Genomic DNA, 20,444 nt, shown 5'->3' on the forward strand with positions numbered 1-20,444 from the left:
GAGCATGTGTGCGGACCCTTGCGTAATCGCCAGTGAAAAAATCCCAAACTGACTGTGTTTTGGCTTACAAACAGTGCAGCGGGGCACTGTACAACAGTTGTGAAGGTACCCGTCACAATTGTGAACAGAGCAGCAGCTGCACCCTGTGAAAATAAGCCCAAACTGCGAAAATAAACCCAAATTACAAGACAACACAACATACAAGACACAATGCGTCGCATTGCGATGCATTGTGAACTTGTAGATCAGCTATATTTTAAATGATTTGTATACATTTGAAAACTTTAAATGGGACATATTCCGTCTAGCAAGTACTTTCTACTTTTGGTACTTTAAGTACATTTTGATGCCAATACTTTTGTACTTTGAATTCCGGACTTTTACTTGTTGTAACCAATACATTGCAGTATTGATACTTTCACTTAAGCAAAACATTCACGCACCTTTTTCCACCACTGCTGCCTTGCCTACATAATAGTACACACCCACACCCACACCCACACACACACACACACACACACACACACACACACACACAAACACCTCTCCAGGCCTGCAGACTAAATCCACACTCCCTCGCAATCCCAACAAGGTGTCTTTAGTGCCATAGCGTTAACCTGCTCTCTGTCACATCGTCACGTCCAGAGCGTACAGTACGGTAAGCCTTCAGCAGCCAGCCTGACTCTCTGTGCTCTGCTCTGCTGACATACATTGCGTGACAGCATTATATGTGATGTCATTAGAACTGTCTCCTTCCCTCACAGCTGTTTCTATCTAACCCACGCAGTGCTGAGAGAGAGAGAGAGAGAGAGAGAGAGGCTCTGTTGAATGCATTATAGAAGGTCATGTACAGTATGCAGCGGCGATTACAGCTGACAGACTGGACATTATACCCGGGACTGTTGTTTACATACACGACACGTGTGCATTATATCAGGGTTTGTCAAAGTGGATGCTGTGACACAAGCCCAGGGTGCCACAGAATAGCTCATACTTTATTTAGATTTTTGTAAATTACAAGACACAACACAACAGTACAAGACATCAAATGACAGAAAAGTAAGCTTAACAGTACATACTGTACAAGACACACACACACACACACACACACACACACACTGTAACTTAGGGAGGAAGATTTACACATTTGCCTACCGTAATATGACATAAATGTAAGGTGCTATAAAGTAACAATATCATTCTGGGGTGCTGTGATTGAAAAATGTATATTACAGAGGTGACCTGAGACAAAAAGTTTGAGAACCAATGAAAAGTAGTATAAAGCACTTCAGACAAAACCTCTTAACTCCATTGGGCCCTCAAACTGTCTGCTAAAGCAACTAACTCCACCACCTATCCCCATCTCATGCAAGTGACTATATACAGTCAGATCACCCACTTTGATGAGGCAGTATTGCTTAGTTTTCATTTCCTGAAAAAAAAAATACATTTCCTGAAAAATGAACATTTTGGAGCAGATCCTAAACTGTTCATTTTCACAATTTGCAAAAGTGGCAAAAGTAGCAGATCTACCTTCTTGAAAGCCTCAAGCTTGTGGATCTGTGCTTTTGTGTGACACTGTCGTATGATCAATTTATGAAAAAATTAAAAACCCCAAAATATTAAATAATATGGCAATATGGCAATGGGGCATAAATATCTTAACTCCATTACTTATGTTTTCTTTCTTTTTTTTGGTATATGCATGCCATAATTCATCATGCAAGAGTGCTGCACAAAAGACTTTCACAGCCACTGTACAGTATACAGTATTTTGTGGCTGTTCACAACTTCACATGAACGCATCCAAATCCCTAATATGTGAAACATACAACTAGTATCTCTTTGTGAATCCAGCTAGCCTGGCATATTGCAGCATTGCAATGTTTGGGTTGCATTTCTCTACTGTGTCTGCTCCGCTTCCCCCTTGTTTGCATGTAGGGAGTGCAAAACATCATCGAGCCGTATGAAAGTGGGCCAACACAAGGCCTCTTCAATGGCACAGCCCAGAAGAAAGAGCAGATCTTTCCGTCAGGCTTCACTGGGCAGCAAGTGTACATAATGAAAAATTTACATCTCTCGAGCTGCCGTCACATACATGTGGCATAACAGTGCTTCCACAGAGATCCCCCAAGGGCCTTTTGAGCGCGTTGCACCGAACAGCTTGCGCTTTCCCTAAATACGCTTAGCATAGCATAATGGACGGACTTGCTAACAAGCAATATAAACATCAGCCAGCCCAACATGACCTAATGTGACATGAGCATGGTGGCCTTGCACACTCACTCCCTTCTATTAAAAAGAAAAGGGTACAGCACCAATGTAGTGTTGACCAAATTTGGTTAAATTTGTACACTCTCATAGTTAAATTAACAGACCCATAAAGGTCCATTTGGTTCCAAACTATCATTTAGCTGGGGACCCCCCGGAACTCTCTCAAGTACCACTAGGGGTCCCCGGACCCCACTTTCGGAACCACTGTTCTACTATAATACTATTCAAGAGTATTTCTTCTACATTGTGGTATTGTTAATAGATCATCCAACCACTGTTCTTCATGCATATTAACACAAAGTCTAGTGGTGAGAAAGTGAGAAAAGCTGAAAGCATTCTTTTTTCACAGCTTTGCTCGGGGCCTAGCATCACACACCATCAGTGCAACATTAATGCCACATTTATGCTCTATCGCACCATACGACAGTGTAACAGGCAACATATCCATCTATATCTACAGTAGGCTATATCATGATACTGTATGAGGCTAGATATAGTCTGAGATGTGGTCTTTTCCTGCTTTAATTCATACTTCAGAGATGATCAAATAGCTAAAATAGCCATGCGACCAGCAATTTTGTTTTTTTTAGTCTGCAATTTCAGGTTCACGTGTAATGACCCTGAAAATCAGGACAGTTTGTGCAAGGGCCATGCACTCCAAATGTCCGCAAGGCATAGTTTCTTTTTTCATCATCATATCAGTGGTTGTCTTAAAAGCTTTGTGTGTGTGTGTGTGTGTGTGTGTGTGTGTGTGCGTGCGTGCGTGCGTGCGTGCGTGCATGCGCCCTACTTAGTTTGTAGTATGATTAATGATCATACTACAGTGTCACACAAAAGCATCAAAGGTAGAAGATATACAAACTTGAAACGTGGCGTAAAATGTGACGTGAAATGTGGCCCAGAGTGGCGCCTTTGGCTACTGCTTTGGCCATTTTTTATTTGAATCCAGTTTTGAACAAGATCAACAAGAACTGGAAACAGCCCTGCCCAGATGAGGACACAGGATTGGTTACATGCTGGAAAGGGGGGGGGGTTCCCGAGGTTTACTTTGGGTCCATGCCAGTGTGTCCATTCACCCAGAAGCTAGTGCAGGGGTGAAAACACCCGAGGGCATGCATTACATGTTTGTTGCTCTCGGTTGGAACCGAGCACTTCGTTCCGTGCTATGTGCTTGTAGATCTGCAATAATAATAACAATACTAATAATAATCGTGCATTTTTTTGCGAATCTTTAAACATATATATGTTTTAAATCAAGCACTAACTAAGTCATATCTTTGCTTCTGGGGGGTCCCTTGACATGAAACGTTTTGAGAACCACTGACATAGAAACAAAGTTTTTCAGAGAAATGTAGAAGACATTTTTCGGCCTCTGGTCTTATTGATGGGTTACTGTAGCTGTGGTGGTGGAGGTGTGAGGTTAATTATGCTAGCAAGTGTGTGAATGGATGGATGGATGGATGCGTGGATGGATGGGTGGATGGATGCGTGGATGGATGGATGGATGGGGGCCTCGCACTGGGTGTAAATATAGAAACATTTCAGCTCCCTTGGTTCTCTGCAGCGCTGCAGAAAAATCAACACGTGATACAGTCAGTCAGTCAGTCAGTCAGTCTCACACACACACACACACACACACACACACACACAGTATCCAATACTGACATAATATCATGGCCGTCGGGTGGAAACCTTGTGCATTGTCAATGCCACTTTGAATACCTCCTGGTTCTCCAACATCTCAATGTCTCTTAAAACTATAAAGCTTAAAGTTTCCCAAAACTAATTTCACTACTTCTCGGCATGGGGCCCATGACCCACCTTTTTCCAACACATTTTGCTCTTTGCCCTTAATACTTGCCTATCTGATTAAATACCTCCAAAAGGTGAGCGACACTCACAGCCACACAACGAGACACTGTATTTGTGATGATATAGAATGTGTGTCATGTTGATGAATTGAATACATTGACCACAATGGAAACAAGTGTATATAGGCTAACGTGCACACACACACACACACGGTTATACTAATGCAGTCCAGAAGAAGCATGAATTGCATGAATAGTGTAAGCATCTCCTGAAGATTGTCGTATCACGAGGGGCAGCATGCTATTGCTTACGAGTCTATATTCAGAGTATCAGAGAGAGAGAGAGAGAGAGAGAGAGAGAGAGAGAGAGAGAGAGAGAGAGAGAGAGAGAGAGAGAGAGAGAGAGAGAGAGAGAGAGAGAGAGAGAGAGAGAGAGAGAGAGAGAGAGAGAGAGTTAGCAAGGCGGTGCAGGGAGGCAAGGCGAGGAGGGGTCTTCCCTGAGTCTGATGGAAACACTTTTTACTCAAGTCCAATTTTAAATACAGGACTTTTTACTCATAAAAGTATTTCTATGTGTTGTTATCGCTACTTGTTAAGAAATACTTCTTCCACTACTGCTGATTATTAACCACCCCCCCAACCTCGGCCTGCATTCCAGCCATGCTCCCTCCTCTCCTCTCTACCAACACAAACCCAGGGGGGGGGGGGGGGGGGGGCTCAGCTTAGCCTGGGACATGAGGGCAAGGGAGGAGGGGAGGATCGGGGATGACCCACTGCTCGCCGTTTAGCCCACATAAGCTCCGCCTTTCATCTGCGTGCTGAGTTGACGATGAGATATACAGGAATAGGTGGGGGGGAGGGAGAAAGGAAAGAAGCCGTCCCATCCCCCCTACCCCGAACAGAGGGCGCCGTGTTGCCCGATGTAGAGTACCATGACATGTCACAAGACTTTCACAACAAACCACCCCGGAATCGCCGCAGAGCACCGACGGACGGAAGTCCAGAGAGAGAGAAAGAGAGAGATAGAGAGAAACAGAGAGAGAGAGCAGCTGGTGACGCTGCTACAGTTAACTCCCAACATGTACAGCATGCATTATGTCCTGACTGCCACTTGAAGAGATATTTACAAGCACGTTTCATTTAATCATGATTCATGATGATTTTATTTCTTATAATTTTTATCCCACGATTTTGCAACCCAAGTTGCTAAATGATCCAAATGATCAAGTAGGGCGTTCATTTGCGGGGGAAAAAGTTAAAAGTTCAAATAAGACATTTCTGCCCCGACATTTATACATTTATTAAACAGAGTAAGCTAATTTGATTTGAATGAGCATTTTCCACCTGTAAGAAACATTAATGCAAATCAGGCAGGCTGGCATGTCAGTACAATGACAGAAATACGCGCTCTCACTCTCTACAATTCCATGTGTGCAAAACAAAGCAGAGTTCTTTTAGGAGCATAGCGTTTTACATAATTCATTTTCTATATCCATGGCCTGATCCGTAGGGAGTTGCATAACGTGTGTGTGCTGCTAGTCCATTTTTGTCATCTAACTATTTATGGATATACATATTTAGCTCTATTTTACACTAGATAAAATGGTCTGCCTTATGGAAACTGGTGAACATTTAATTCACCCTCTAGCCTAAGGGTCGGGTGAAAACCTCATATGTACAAAACTGTTACGTTTCAGGTTTCAAATTCAAAGAGAGCAAAAGTAGCAGATGACACAAAAGATTTATATGATTTACTTTTAATTTACTTAAATTAGAATATGGAGACAAGAGGTTTCTGTCCGACAGCAACGGAATGTATTGCCTTCCAGGCTTCCACCACTGCTGTCAACAGCAGCGGTCTATGCCAAGGTATGACTCTGTATTCCCCAAAGTCTGAATGTTCTATCTAGCCTCGGTCTGCGGCCTCATAGGCAACAGTGGCAGGAGAAATATTCTGATTCTGTATTCAAAATATGAATTGAGTAAAAGTCGTAAAAGCCGTCAAAATAATTGTAGTGGAGTGAAAAGTACAAAAGGTAACAAGAAAATGAAAATATAGTAAAGAAAAAGTACGTGAACATTTTTGACTAAAGTACATTACTTGAGTAAATGTACTTAGTTATACTTTCCACCACTGACAGACGACAGTCAACACATTGGCCAGTAAAACAATAAACAAAAGAAAAAACCCAGCCATAACTGGAATCCAGATCCAATCCACAGCTATCCAGAGGGATTATTCACCATAATCTCCATCCATATTTACAGTAAACTCCATGGCAAAGGGCTGCGGTAGCACCCACAACAACAACAAGCATTCCACTATGATATCATCTCAGGATTAATCAGCCAACCCTGATCTAGTTGCCGTTCCTCGTCCTAGAGTACAGGTTACAACCATCAGCCATCAAACCATGCACCGCTGGAGTAAGCAGCTTTGGCTGCTAAGCATCCCCAGTACACACAGTACGTAGCTTTGTTCACATCAAGGTCCATTATTCATTCTGCATTTGAGCCATGGACCACCATTTGATGAGAGTTAGCCTCTCAGACCCAGCATTCTGGGTTACACCCCAGCATTTTGAAGCGCGCTATTCTGACGCACTGCCATTCTGGCATTGTGGCATTACTAACCCTAAACCTAAACCTAACCGCACAAACTCTTCAGAACTTCATAACTCTGTCCCCAGCATTTTGTTATCATTGGATAAGATTTTGCCCACAATTTCATGCTGTATTGATGTGGTATAGGAGAGATACTGTATAAACGATCAAAAAAACTATTCTTCTTCATTCTCTAATTGTGGCGACGTCTTGTAAATTAGACATTAAACATAAGTTTAACAATAATTTAACGCCAAGTAATTGATTTAATTGATTATTAAAACAAATAATGGTCAATTTAACAAAACAATTGATTATTAATAAATCCCTATTTTGGGTGTATCCAAATAATCAATAGTGGCAGCCCTAGATCATGGGTCACTTTAGCACGGAAATCTACTTTGTTAAAATTGTGAAATGCCAGTGATGGACACAGCCAGGGTTAATCTCCCCTGCAAACTACTGACTTAAGCAGACTTGAGCAAGAAGCACATGACTCTCTTTAAGGGCTGACTGACGCTTCGGGACCTTTAAAAGGGGGAACTGTCACTTTGGGACCTTTAAGAGGGGATGTGACCTTTAAAAGTAATTCCCAATTAAATGTGAATCCCATCATGTCAGAGCTGAGTGTGTTGTTGTCAGTGTGTTGACATTGAGAAGCAGTGGCTCTCAATTTCAGTTTGCCAGAAGGTAATAATCCAAAGTGACTAGTAATACTAATAATTGTAGTGGCATAAACGTATCATATTTGACTCTGAGATGTAGTGGAGTAAAAGTTAAAATATAAAGCTTTGGAAATACTCCAGTAAAGTAAAAGTACCTCAAAAGTACCTCAAAGTACCTCAAAAGTGTACCTAAGTACAGTATATGTACAGTACTTAGTTACTAAAGATTTCCACCACTGGCCAGAAGGAACAGAGACAAAGCAAACAGCGGTGAAGGAAGGAGTGCAACATAGCAGGCAGCAAAGTCAAACTCTTTTCCAAGAATGTCAGTGAATGAATGCCCTGATTAGCTTAGTCATGTCATCCGGGATCTTGTCTCAGTTTGTCCCCCACTGTAGCCCAAAAGGGCTGTGCTGAGTGCGACATTGAGGCACTCCTCGGCCCTACAGTATACTCTATGCAGTGGTTCTCAATCTTTTGGCCATGAACGCGCAAAATAAACATATTTAGAACTGCATGGGGACCTCTGATGAGCACTTTGAATTGAGTTTTCACTCGGTTCCATAGATACATATTGTGAAAATAGCAGATGTACAACGCCTCGCAACGCCGGTAGCTCACGTTGTGAGCTACCGGCGCAATGACTTCATTCTAGACAACACAGATGGATTGTTATAATTAGGCTTATACGCGATTACGCGGTATGTATATACGGTTAGTCGGCTTAATATTTTGACAGGGTGGAGGTGGGGGAGCGTGGGCTTGCTCAGACTCTCTCTCTGGACAACGTGGCTTTGAAGGGAATGAAGCTTTCTATGACAGCAGCCTCATACAAGATGGTCCATGGTGGAGGTGGGTTGGGGTGGGTGGAGGTGGCTGGGTGGAGCACATTGTCACCATGGGGCTGTTTGCATGCCTAAGGGGGTCCACTAAGGGGAGAGGCCTGCTACATCGTTGATCACTGATGACAGTGCTAACAAGTCTATGAAGCAGTCTATCAAGGGTCCCCATGTCATCTCTCTCTCTCAGCTAAGGGGTCCTTGGCAAGAAAAACATTGAAGACCCCTGCTCTATAGCATGGGTCTTCATCAGTGATCTTCACAGAGTTACCAAAGAGGAGGCCTGCCAAATCTTTGTGAGTGATAGGAACCTTTATTTTCACCACTTGAACCCTAGGATCGCTATTCTGGGGGGTTCTTTTCGCTGAAAAGAGCAGATGTACAAGTTCATGGCAGGGTGGCATCTTAGTGTCACTGACACACGCATGATGCACACACACGTGCACACACTAACATCTCGCTCTCCATCTGTCTTTCGTCAAACTAATACTACCTACTAATTAAATATTCGTCATTATGGGCCTTGCAAACGGGGAGCGAGGAACGCACACGTTGCCTGGATCAACGACAGGTCTGCTACAGATCTGCTCAAGAGGGGCTCGACAATGCAAGCGTAAAGAAAAAGCTAAACCGAAATACCGAATCCAGGTCTGGTGAGTCGCAGGCACGAAACGAGCACACTCGCAACAAATTCATGAGCCCGTGCTCACGTTAATACGCTTGCGTTTCTGTCACACACCGCGACTTCTGAGCAAAAACACAGGTCTCATTGAAAATGAACTATCATCCTCTGCATCGCAGTCTCGGAAGACCATGGATATCTTGTGCCTGGGAGTTAGGTCTTCACGCAGCTTCTGCTGTGGCTGAGAAGACAAGCACGTGTGAGGAACATAAATATATGCACAACATTTTTACTTAAAAATATATTTTGTTATGCAATTGCAATCTATTCCTCACACGTAGAAATACAGTAATGGCCAGGTTTTTAAGTAATAGTGTCTCTTGGTGCAACCAACCACACGCACACAGTCACACAGTCACACAGTCACACACACAGTAATTTAATGCAGCTGTAGCCAACCAACACACAGACAGTGCACCCAATATGTGGGGGGAGATGCCTCTCTACTGCCAGCCTGACAATCAGTGTTTACAATGTTTACATACAACAGATGACTGTGTGCTTGGCCAACAGAGGCAGCCCAGGGGCTCCAGTGCGTCGTCTGTCTCTGTGGAACGCCGTCCTTCCTTCCCCTTAATGTACTCGGCCCTCGCAGCTCGTTAATTACTTAGGGAGCAGTCCAGGAAGTAGGCTAATGCACTTAGACAACATGGGCCTCTATCAGCATGGGATACTATATCTGACCTATGCGCTTTGAGCGCTAACTGTATCAATAATATATTCTGACGGGTCAAGGCGAGCCATCGAATGCTTATACTGTACATACTGTATCATCGGGGTCGGGCAGAAAACCTCTTATGTCTATATATTTTGTCCTTTTTATGTCCCCCCCCTGTAAATGTACGCCCTATACTTTACTTTTACAGTGTCACACAGAAGTAGCAAAAATCTGCCATATACATGCTACATTGCAGATTACCATTTTTTTATTTGAAACATGAAAAGTAACTTGTATTTTTGGACAATGATTTTTTTTTTTTAGCAATGATATGCTATTGAATGTAAATGGAACTCGTCCTATCCTATTAACCACTTTCACCCTGGTGTTCCTATTTTGGGCAAATTAAAATACATAACATATTGCAATTAGCCCATCAACACGATGTATGAGGCTATAAATGGTTTATAGGTTCTTCTAAAGGAAATGGAACATTAAAGTTGTTATTTTGTACATACAGGGTACATACTGTACAGAGCTCAATAGATCGAGATTTGTAGAACTTTGTGAGGTCATCTACAATTCTACAGTATATTGTATCTATATACGGAACAGGCAAACATAAAGCTTTCCACTCAGGGTTCTTGCTATGTGTATAACACACTTCTTCCCATAACAACACACACAAACACTTCAAAAAGACATGCATTTGCAGCCCCCCCTCCTCCTGAACACACTCATATCACCTGGATCCTGTCAGTCTCACCCCCAAACAGCCATTTTGAAAAGCCACTGCCTTAAACAAACATTGCTCTCCCTCCATTTCATAAATTCTTTAAACTCCGGGGGGTTTTCTCTCAATAATTAATGCCGCCGAGAGCATCCGGCGGACGCATTGCAGCATATTCTCTCTTAAAAAGATCGCAGCCTTAAAAATAACGGCGTCTTCGCTCCGGGAGAAGGAGACCGTTCTGCATCTGTCGTCCACTGCCGTGCATCTGTTCTTTTTCGATCCCCCCCCAAACAACACACACAGAACGCACCATGCAGTCTTTTATTTTATGGTGGCAGAGCAACACTCTACGGATGAAAGAAGAAATGTCACACACTGCAGGCCTTGATGAAATATTGAGGAGGGGGCCCTTCTCTGGGAATCAAATACATCTGAATGAGGAGGGCCTAGACCACTGTTAGCAGATTCTGTGAGAGAAAACAAATCCAAAATAAGTGACTATAGGCTACATGAGCACTTTAAACCTAGGCCTATTATACATTCATCGACAAGTTCATGCACCCCATCGCATTTGCAATGCGTGGGAATCTGCTAATTTCCAAAAGATCTTGAAAAGAAAAAGCGAAATATTTGGAATATATTTGAAAAACTATTTTCAGATGGGGTTTGCGAAGAAATACAATAATGTGGGTATAGTCCAAATAACTACACTTTAAAAACAAGCCCAATATTTACGAGCAACTCTTACACAAAAACAAGCCCAAAGTCGCTTAAAATAAGCAGTCCAAGCAGACAAGTCCTAGCTGTCTATAACTCCTTTCCACTGGCTGACGAAATGTGGCATGAAGGAAGGGCGTCAGGGAAAACCCGTCCCACACCCAAAGACAGCGATGAGTTGGACATCCTCATAACGCTGGAGAGACCGCAGCAGCAGCAACTAAGGCCTTTATACCCACTTGATTCGCGGGCATCCATCCCTACTCTGGTGGAAAGCCATGGACAGAATTAGCAGATCTACAATCTCACCATGTGTCGTTTTGTTGTGTGTTTATATATTTTTTTTTTTCAACGTTCTGTTTATATATTTTTTTATTTTTTACAAATGCAGAAATAAATCGAGAAATACAAACAATATCTATAAATGCAAGTCTCTGTACGTACATACGTACAGTACGTACAGTACATGTGTAATCCACGTAACTCGGGAACCGTTCGCCCCACAGACTTCAGATTCGACACACGTTCCGCCCCAGTGGCCGGTGTCGAGTCTGTCGGACCCACTGTTGTCCAGAACCACCCCAAAAAGGCCTCTGCCAGACCCAGGCTCCATATATGGAGCTGGCCTGTTCTGACATCACAGGGTAGTGCCCTGTGTCGGGTCCGTCGGATACTCCGTTGTCCAGAACCAGCACAAAAGCCTTTGCCCGGGCTCTGGACAGAGCCCAAATTACAGTCTCCAATTCTCCATATATGGAGCTGGCCTGTTCTGACATCACAATGATGATCTGACATCTCCATATTTGGGCATGCCTGACAAAGAACTCCATATATGGCAGACCTGGGCATTGTGCGGCCCGCAGTCCAAATACGACCCGTCGGCTGACTCTGACCGGCCGCGAAAGATTACTTGATCATCAGAAAAGAAAACATACTTTCTAATTACCTTATGGGTGGACTAAAACCACAACCAACCGCTTTTATTTTGAAGCCCATGCATTCTCACAGTGCACACAATCTGCACGTCAACTGTGCACGTGAATTGCGTGTGATTGAGAACCTGTCTTCCTTCTTTCACCCCCCTCATATGCGAAAATGTCTGCTTTTTGGATTTATTGCTGACAACGTCGGTGAATGCAATTAGCCATGAAGCATGCAGCTCCACAACACGGTAGGCGCAGGCGCATGCTTTGATTACCAAACTTCCTTGCAGGAGGACAAGTAAATCCCATTATGCTTCATTGCTTTATTTAACCCACTCTAACCAGCCTTGCCAATAAAGTTAAGATGTTTTAAGATGCTGCCGTATGGCGTTGTTGCGCCCAGAATGTGGCATGCTTCTGAAGTTCAGAGCGCTTGGGTGATGCGGCGTGAGCTTGTGGATCGTCTGTTTTCGGCACACGAGTCGATCGACACTGTTGTACCACAAAATTAAATCTGGCAGAACGAACGTGCACACATCAACATACAGCGCCTGCCAGGCTGCCAAGTCTCAACAATACCATCACTGGTTGGCTTATTATTGTTTTCAGAACGTCGTTGTTTAATGGTTGTGACTTAACACTATCTCTCGATAGTAAGCAGCGCGCCATGGGTTGTGAAAGTGGCACCTCCAGTGTCCTCCGAATGGAACTATTAATAGAGCTACCTCTAATGTTCTCATTGTTAACCGTTTCAGTTCGTAGGACGCATGAGGCCATCATAAGGATCCCGAAATATTAGTGCCTACGACGTCTGTGGACGTCCTAGCGACGTCCCAGCGACGCGGGGCGAGATGAGAATATTCAGAATTTTTCCTATTTTTTTTTTGGCATTTCGCTTTTCGCTTTCTGTATGCTAACGCTCAGTGCAATAATTAGCTTGTCATTGACTCCCATGTTAGCGCGGCGGAAAGAATGACTCGTATCTCCTAATCCAGGGCGCTCTCCGTGGTGATGAATGGATCGATATGCTGGCGCTTCATTTGTGCTCCTCATCCGTCTCTCCCGCAAAATATGAACGTTTTTTGGAGCGTAAAAAAAATAATTAAGATGATCGGGGATGTGAGGTCTCTTTGTAAAGTCAACTTTTTTAGGAAAGTGGCTTTCAGAGTAAAAGCGATCAGACAACTCTGGCACCCCGGAGCTTCTATTTTGATGCACTTCCGGCACTAAATGAAGAAAATGCTAGTATTTACAGGACTTGTAACTTAAACAAAAACATAGTTTTCAACTGGGAAAGGAAACGTCTCAAGCCTGCAAGTAGAAAGTAAAAAGAATCACACCCATGTGAAGTGAGGGGCGCTCTTATTGTACATCATCATGATGTAAAATAGTCACTCTGCCTATAATTTGAGTCAAATGTTTCATATTTTGTTTACCATTGCTTTGCAAAACAATGACATTTACTGCTTTTTATATAGAAATAAAATTGATATTATGCATAATTAAGTTCAGCCTTTTGGCCCGGCCCTCCAAAATATTTTCTGTTTCTCATTTGGCCCCTTGGGAAAAATAATTGCCCACCCCTGATATATGGGCATAAAAGGGACTCATACATAATAACTAGGTGGGTCATGCATTTCCAACTTGCATCGTTCCAAGAAGGCCAGTGCCAAACGGGCACTGCTCTAGTATCTATAAATGCACCATGTCTCTGTAAGTCTGTACGTGTACGGTTGAAATCCACGTAACTTGAGAACTGTTCGCCCCACCAAATTCAAATTCGACACACGCGTTCCACACCCCCCAGGCCCCTGCCCAGGGTCCATATATGGAGCTGGTTTGTTCTGACATCACAACACTCCATATTTGGGCATGCCTGACACAGAAATCCATATACCTGTATAAGAATAAAGGGACACAGAGAGACAGATACAGAAATCTCCATATATGGGCATAAAAGGGACACAGAAAGATGGGTGGAACGGCTTTGACACGGGTACAACGGGTACTCTGACACGGGTACAACGGGTACTCTGACACGGGTACAACGGGTACTCTGACACGGGTACAACGGGTACTCTGACACGGGTACAACGGGTACTCTGACACGGGTACAACGGGTACTTTGACACGGGTACAAGGGGGAACTTTGACACAGGTACAACGGGTATTGCATGGCCATGGATCTGCATTGACACGGGTACAACGGGTATTGCATGGCCATGGATCTCCAACTTCCATTGTTAAAAAACATCCTTGAATGAATAAGACAACTCAATCTCAAGTGAACCAGGTTTGTCAAAACACAACAAATTACCCATCCACTGTACGATGAAAATGCAAGAACATGTTCTAAGGCTATGTGACATTTGATCAAAATCAAATGCACCACCAACAGCAGCGTGCTCATCCAGTGCTGTTGTACATAAGTCATGCGGTATAAGCGCTCACTTCACGTTCACTGGAGCAGCGGAGGCTCAACTGTGTTTACAATGATGACCAGAACTTGTCAGTTAGCATCAACTCAGTCAGCATCAACTCAGGACACCATTCATTATACTCTATTCCAGTGGTTCCTAAAGTGGGGTCCAGGGTCCTTGAGGGGGTTAATGAATAATTAATTAAATAATTGGTCTCCACTCCTTGGGGTGTTTTTGAGGGGCGCTAGCCCCCCTCCTATAAACAGCTATAGTGTAGATTCTGTCTTAAGACATCAAATGCCATTGACAATTAATTGAGAATTTACGGCATATGTGTCTGAGCAAATCGGCCTTCAGTATGTCTGTCGGTATGTCAGTGGAAACCCTTGGCCAATAAGGGACCACCTTCATTATAATCATCATCATCATCATCATCATCATAACATTTCAACTCGGAGTACAGTTGAAGGGCATTTTCAATGTAGCCCAGAATATTTGCACTTTGTCCGCATTTACCCATCCTACAGTCTCGCATAGCCAGACAACTATTCCACAATCTCCGAATGCTATATACAGTCTGGAACTACTACTCCCGAAAGCAGAGAAGGGAAGCTATCATCTGTTCGCCATTTCTGTTCACCAAAATATATTTTAAAACATATATTACTATTTATTTTAGAATTCCCATTTCTGATAATCATTAAGCAGCAAGCTGTATGTGTTTCAATCATTTTTATTTCTATTAGGACAGATTTGCGCAACTGTAAAGACGAAGCAGAAGCGGGAAGAAAGCGTCACATGCACTTTATCGCTTGAACATTTTCAGAGCCTCCGTTGCTCCAGACTGTATGACGGAAGCGTTCGAAAATTGTGGGAGGCAACAGTCTGGCTGGCAAGCAGTGTGCAGCCATTAGTATGACACTCGGGAGCAGTTAGGGGATAAGTGTCTTGCTCAGGGACACTTCCGACACATGGCTGGGGCCTGCTAGAATCGACCTAGGGACAGTTAGGAACCAAATGTGTACGAATATGTACACTCTGAGAGTTATGGGATGGCCGGATACATTATTAGATAATCACTGCTCCGTTCAAAGCTGTTCTTTGCCCACACAAACCATCATATAACACTGTGAATCATTTTCAGGTCCCAGCAAACTGAACAGCGAACACAAGAATGGAATTTTACCAGTGAAGAAGTTCTTGGCTCGCAGGTAGCTGACACTAAGGCGTAGGATGGACAGTTTATCCAGGCTGGAGGTCACCTCTTCAGGGAAAGGCAACAGACTGGCCAGTCTCTCCAGCTCTCCGTTTAGCCTGTCCCGGTGTCGCTTGGACGGGTTGGACTTGGTCACCTCGGCCGGTGGCTGCTTCACCCTGGGAAAGGATTGGGGGACAAAGGGTTCACTTTTCAAATATTTAGGAATTGTGATGACCCCTTCACTACATTTTTGGAATACCAAACAACTCGCCCCTTTACTAACTTGCCACGGGCGTACAGCCGGAACTGCGTGGCCTAACCCTAAACGTATTTCTAACCTTATTCTCAGTAAAACAAAATAAAGAATACAAGAACCGCCGCAGTCGGCGGAAAAAAGCGTGGGCGAGATGGAATAGGGGCGACCTGTTTTTTTTGTGTGGCTTTCTGCTTTTATTGATAGTATCAAGTGAAGACTGACAGGAAAGAGGGAGAGAGAGAAGGGGAGAGACATGCAGCAAAGGTCGTCATGAATGGGACTCGAACACACGACTCGCTGTCAGGCCAAAGCCTATATGTGGCATACACCTGGACCAATTGGCCAGGAGGCGCCCCATGTAACCCATTTTTGTGGTCATCTGTTTGTTCCTTTTGGTTTGTATTTGGTCCTAATGATTTCTTCTTTTCTGCCCTGTGTGCAAGGAGAGGGCAAGCCTGCCAGGGCTGTGTGTGTCTATGGTATTGGTTCTCAAAGTGGGATCCTGGGACCACTAGGGGTCCTTGACGTATAGTTCCGGGAGTCCCCAGCTAAATGGTAGTTTAGGAACCAAATGGACCCCATTGTATAAATGGAACCCCCATTTTTGGTTCCCCGGTTCCCCATTCAAAATGTAAATGGGTTCCCAGTTTAAATGCCATTAAATGGGAGTCCGTAGCCTAAATTCATGTCAAACTGGGGGTCCTTGAAATTAAAATGGTTGAGAATCACTGCTCATATATTTTTCAAATGGGGGTCTTCAGGCTAATAAATGTCGATTTGGGGGACCTTGACATAAGGTTTGAGAACCACTGGTCTATGCTATGGGACTATAGACACATTCTAACTCCATTCGTTCCACGAGTATTTAAGCCGCTGGCCAAAAGGTTTCATAATGAACACTGAAACTAAAGTGCAGCATCACAATATCGTTTCTGTCAGGTAGTCATAGTGTGTCATTTACGTCATATTGTCGCTTTATTGTTAATGGCGTATAATGTTTGTGTTTGCACCGTTTGTTTTACATCACCATTACATCACCTAATCAACATGAGTTAGACTTTAATATATTAGCGCCCCTCACTTCACACGGGTGTGATTTATTTTTAAACTAGAACTGCACTCTGTCGAGTGCATACTTGCTTGTTACACACTAGTAGGCCATAAATGGCCAACTAGTGTGCAAGCAGAGCGCGCAAGTACTTTCGACTGCTGTAAATGTGGAATCTCAGTATCTCTGTGAAGGAACGTTTGAAATGTCTAATTATTAGGTGTAACTATTTGCTACCTATCTACTTTATGCATGTAAACACCTAGTATTATTAAGTATGGTTCAAGTTTCTATCTATATAAGAAATACACTTTTATCAATTTAGAAATATTCTAGATCCCTTTTTAGTTTTTCAAAGAAAAATAAATCATTGATATGTGATGAAAAAAAAGGTATATAAACTGAATTAGAATATGTTATACAGTAACAGTATAATTATTTTTTTATTATTTATTGTAAATTGTCAATTGTTTTAAATGTTTTTCATCTTGGACTATAGTGATATTAATACTAAATCATGATCAGAGTAATATGTGTCTCATAATGTTGTATTACTTACGTCATCATTGAGAGCAGTTATACATATACTATATAGAGTATGTAGTTGTAAGTTGATTAGCGGTATACTGTGGTTACTTTGCACCAAAACCCGTGCCAGCCAACCCGCCACTTGATGCGTATGCAAATAAAACAGCAGATTTGTGCCTGGTTTGCTGGGACCAGATTACATAAATGACCATATTTCTTACGTCATCATTGAGAGCTAGTCATACATATACACACCATGTACTCTGGTCCCAGCAAATCAGGCACAATTTGCTATTATATTTGACTGATTATGTATATAGTATACGTATGACTAGCTCTAAATGATGACATAAGACATATGGTCATTTATGTATTCTGGTCCCAGCAAACCAGGCACAAATTTGCTGTTTTATTTCCATACGCATCAAGTGGCGGGTTGGCTGGCACGGTGCACACAGACCGGGCGAAATTATTACTTGCGCGCTCTGCTTGCGCAAGTAACTAAAGCCCTACTCTGTTGTATGAGAGTGTCGTGCAAAAGTAGCAGCTTGTAGATCTGCTATTTTAACTACTTCTGATAAATGTTGAAGGTTAAAGTGAACACATTGGAGGAACGCAGGTCCTCGCAAATGTATGTTACCCTTCTTTATACTGTAAAGTAATTTGAAGGACTTTCTTAAATATAAATAGTAATAATTCTAATTCTGATTCCAAGGTTCCAGAGAAGTAACTATTTTGGACACACAAGGTTTCCACCAATATGCTCTTGCAGTCATTCAATCTGAAAAATAGCTCACCTCTACACCAATGGTTCCCAGGGGGGTTCCCAAATCATTTCGGGGTGATTAGTTTAATGTGCAACATTGTTTTCTCACTCAACAGTAAACCAACCAAGTTGACCCAACATACAACCAACATAGTGTAGCTATCTAAACATTTTTAAAGTAAATAATAATGTTTAAGACCTTTTTAATACCTCTAAAAAGTATGTCAAAAGTAAGCAACAAACTAAAGTATAAATAAAATTGTCAAACATTGGCCAAATTGTCAAATGTATACCTAAGTAAGAGGCAAAATCTACAAGCTCACAAAGCATTGCTATTTTCACAATATTTATCCGTGGAACCAAGTCAAACAAACTTTAATGCCTAAACTCCTACAATTCCAAGTGCTTGCCAGGGTGGGGGTCCCCAGTTCAAATATGATTATTTTGGAGGGGTTACTGCCAGAAAGGTTTGGGAACCCTTTGGACCTGCGGAGAAGCGCTGCAGTAATATAGTGTCAGTGACATAAGATCCGACAAATATTTACCCGGGATGTCAAATCTTCAGGTGGTTTCTTAAAGGAACTCTTCCACCGTTTTCAACATTATCTTCATAAAATATAATTGGTCCTCAGTCACTAATGCTCATTATGAGACACATATCGCGTCTCAGGAGGGCTGTGGACAATTCAGAATAAATCTGCCAACATCATCAATTGGGATTCCATGAGCTAGAACCTACAGCCTTTCTCTTCATGGCAAGTTAACATAATAGGTTGAAATAGAAGTAAATGTTCTTGCATTAATAAAACATAAACAAATCATAACAATAAACATCACAGGTGCAGCATGGTGAATGGGCATATCATTTGTTTTTAGTTTTTTCCAAAAATCAGGGACCAATCCATCAGGGACCAATCAGAAGGCTTTGAATGATGTGGCTGGAAAGGCCGGTTTCTAAACTGCACACAGCCCTCCTCTGAGTCTGAGACACAGAGTGAAAAAGAATGGTGCCATTCCATAATGAACATTACAGTCTTTGCAGATAGAGGGTATGGGCATGCATCAAGTGACAAGGTGAGTTTAACGTTGTTAATGCAATCAGATAGGACTTTTCTGTTTCGATTTATGGGCTGCAAAGCAAGAAAGTAGAGTATGAGTTTTGCCACTCAGTAGGCGTTCCCACAATCCTGCATAACTTCCAGGCATGCATGGTGATAATGTCACACGCATATTAAGCTATAGGAAGCAATCCTGACGAATTGAGTGTGGTTGCCTATAGGAAACCACACTGTATAGGAAAAAGTGTGACAAGAGTTTCACTGAGTTGGGTATGCCACTATATGCTGTCCAATCAAATGAGGGCAGAGTACACAAAAGCCTTGGGAAGAGTTTCAATTTGTTGGCCAATCAGAGGGGAGAATAGTTATTGCACAATTTAAATGTTTTTAAACGATTTGCAGTGCAATAACAATACTCTGCTTGCCTATAGGCCACCGCTGAAGTGCCCTTGAGCACTATGCTCCTATGAAATGTTCTATGAGCAGGGCCTGGCTGTAAACAAGTTCTTGAGCTTAGTCCAGTTACCCTGGGTAAACATATAGTAACTTTGCTTTTTCAAACTGTGGTGTGAGTGCCTTTAGGGGGTGCGCGACATGAAAAGGCTTATGGTGGTGCTATGTTATTTTAAATATATTATGCCAATATATTCATAATATTCAGGTTTATATATGTGCATATATGTGGATAAATAGGAAATGTATGTCTCTATATAGTGTATGGAATTTATATTTCCATGTGTGGGGGGGGGGGGGGGTGAATCAGCTAGGTCAGGAGGTAACAGGGGGTGCACGGCCAAAAAGGTTTGGGAACCGCTGCATAGGCAATCACACTAAAAAAGGAGAAAACATTTAAACAACTCCACACTGCACACACATACCGTCTCATTTTTAGGTTCATTCCAGCTGGTGGTTTCCAGTGGTTGGCACATTATTAGCTCTGGTCCATAGCCTTAATGCTTAATTATTTCTTGCACGGCAGAATCAAGCATTAGGGTTATGGACCATGCAGAGCTATAGCACATTATTCTTCATATTGGCACCAAATAACAGGAAATGCCTTTTACAATATACCTATCTATATACAAAAAATGCATTTCAAAGTCGGATACCGACATGATGAACGAAAGATTGTAAATCCCTACAGAATAATTAAATGAAAGTGAGAGTGAGAGAGAGGGGGGGGGGGGGGGGGGGAGTATATTAAATTAACATGAACAACACAAAGGTATTCATTGTCTCAATTTGAGATTGAAAAAGAAAGTAT

At 42.6% G+C, this 20,444-nt stretch overlaps 1 protein-coding gene across 1 annotated transcript in view; it reads right to left on the reverse strand.

Annotated features, from left to right (window-relative positions):
- Positions 1-20,444, reverse strand: part of ahr1b (aryl hydrocarbon receptor 1b) — a 50,466-nt gene that overhangs the window by 27,645 nt on the left and 2,377 nt on the right. Inside the window, exon 2 of the mRNA XM_083776593.1 lies at positions 15,513-15,700. Coding sequence (XP_083632719.1) covers positions 15,513-15,700 — 188 coding nt within the window. The remainder of the gene's footprint in view (positions 1-15,512; positions 15,701-20,444) is intronic.

The sequence above is a fragment of the Protomyctophum parallelum genome, assembly GCF_964188405.1.
Source record: "Protomyctophum parallelum genome assembly, chromosome: 11".
In the NCBI taxonomy this organism is placed as follows: Eukaryota; Metazoa; Chordata; class Actinopteri; order Myctophiformes; family Myctophidae; genus Protomyctophum; species Protomyctophum parallelum.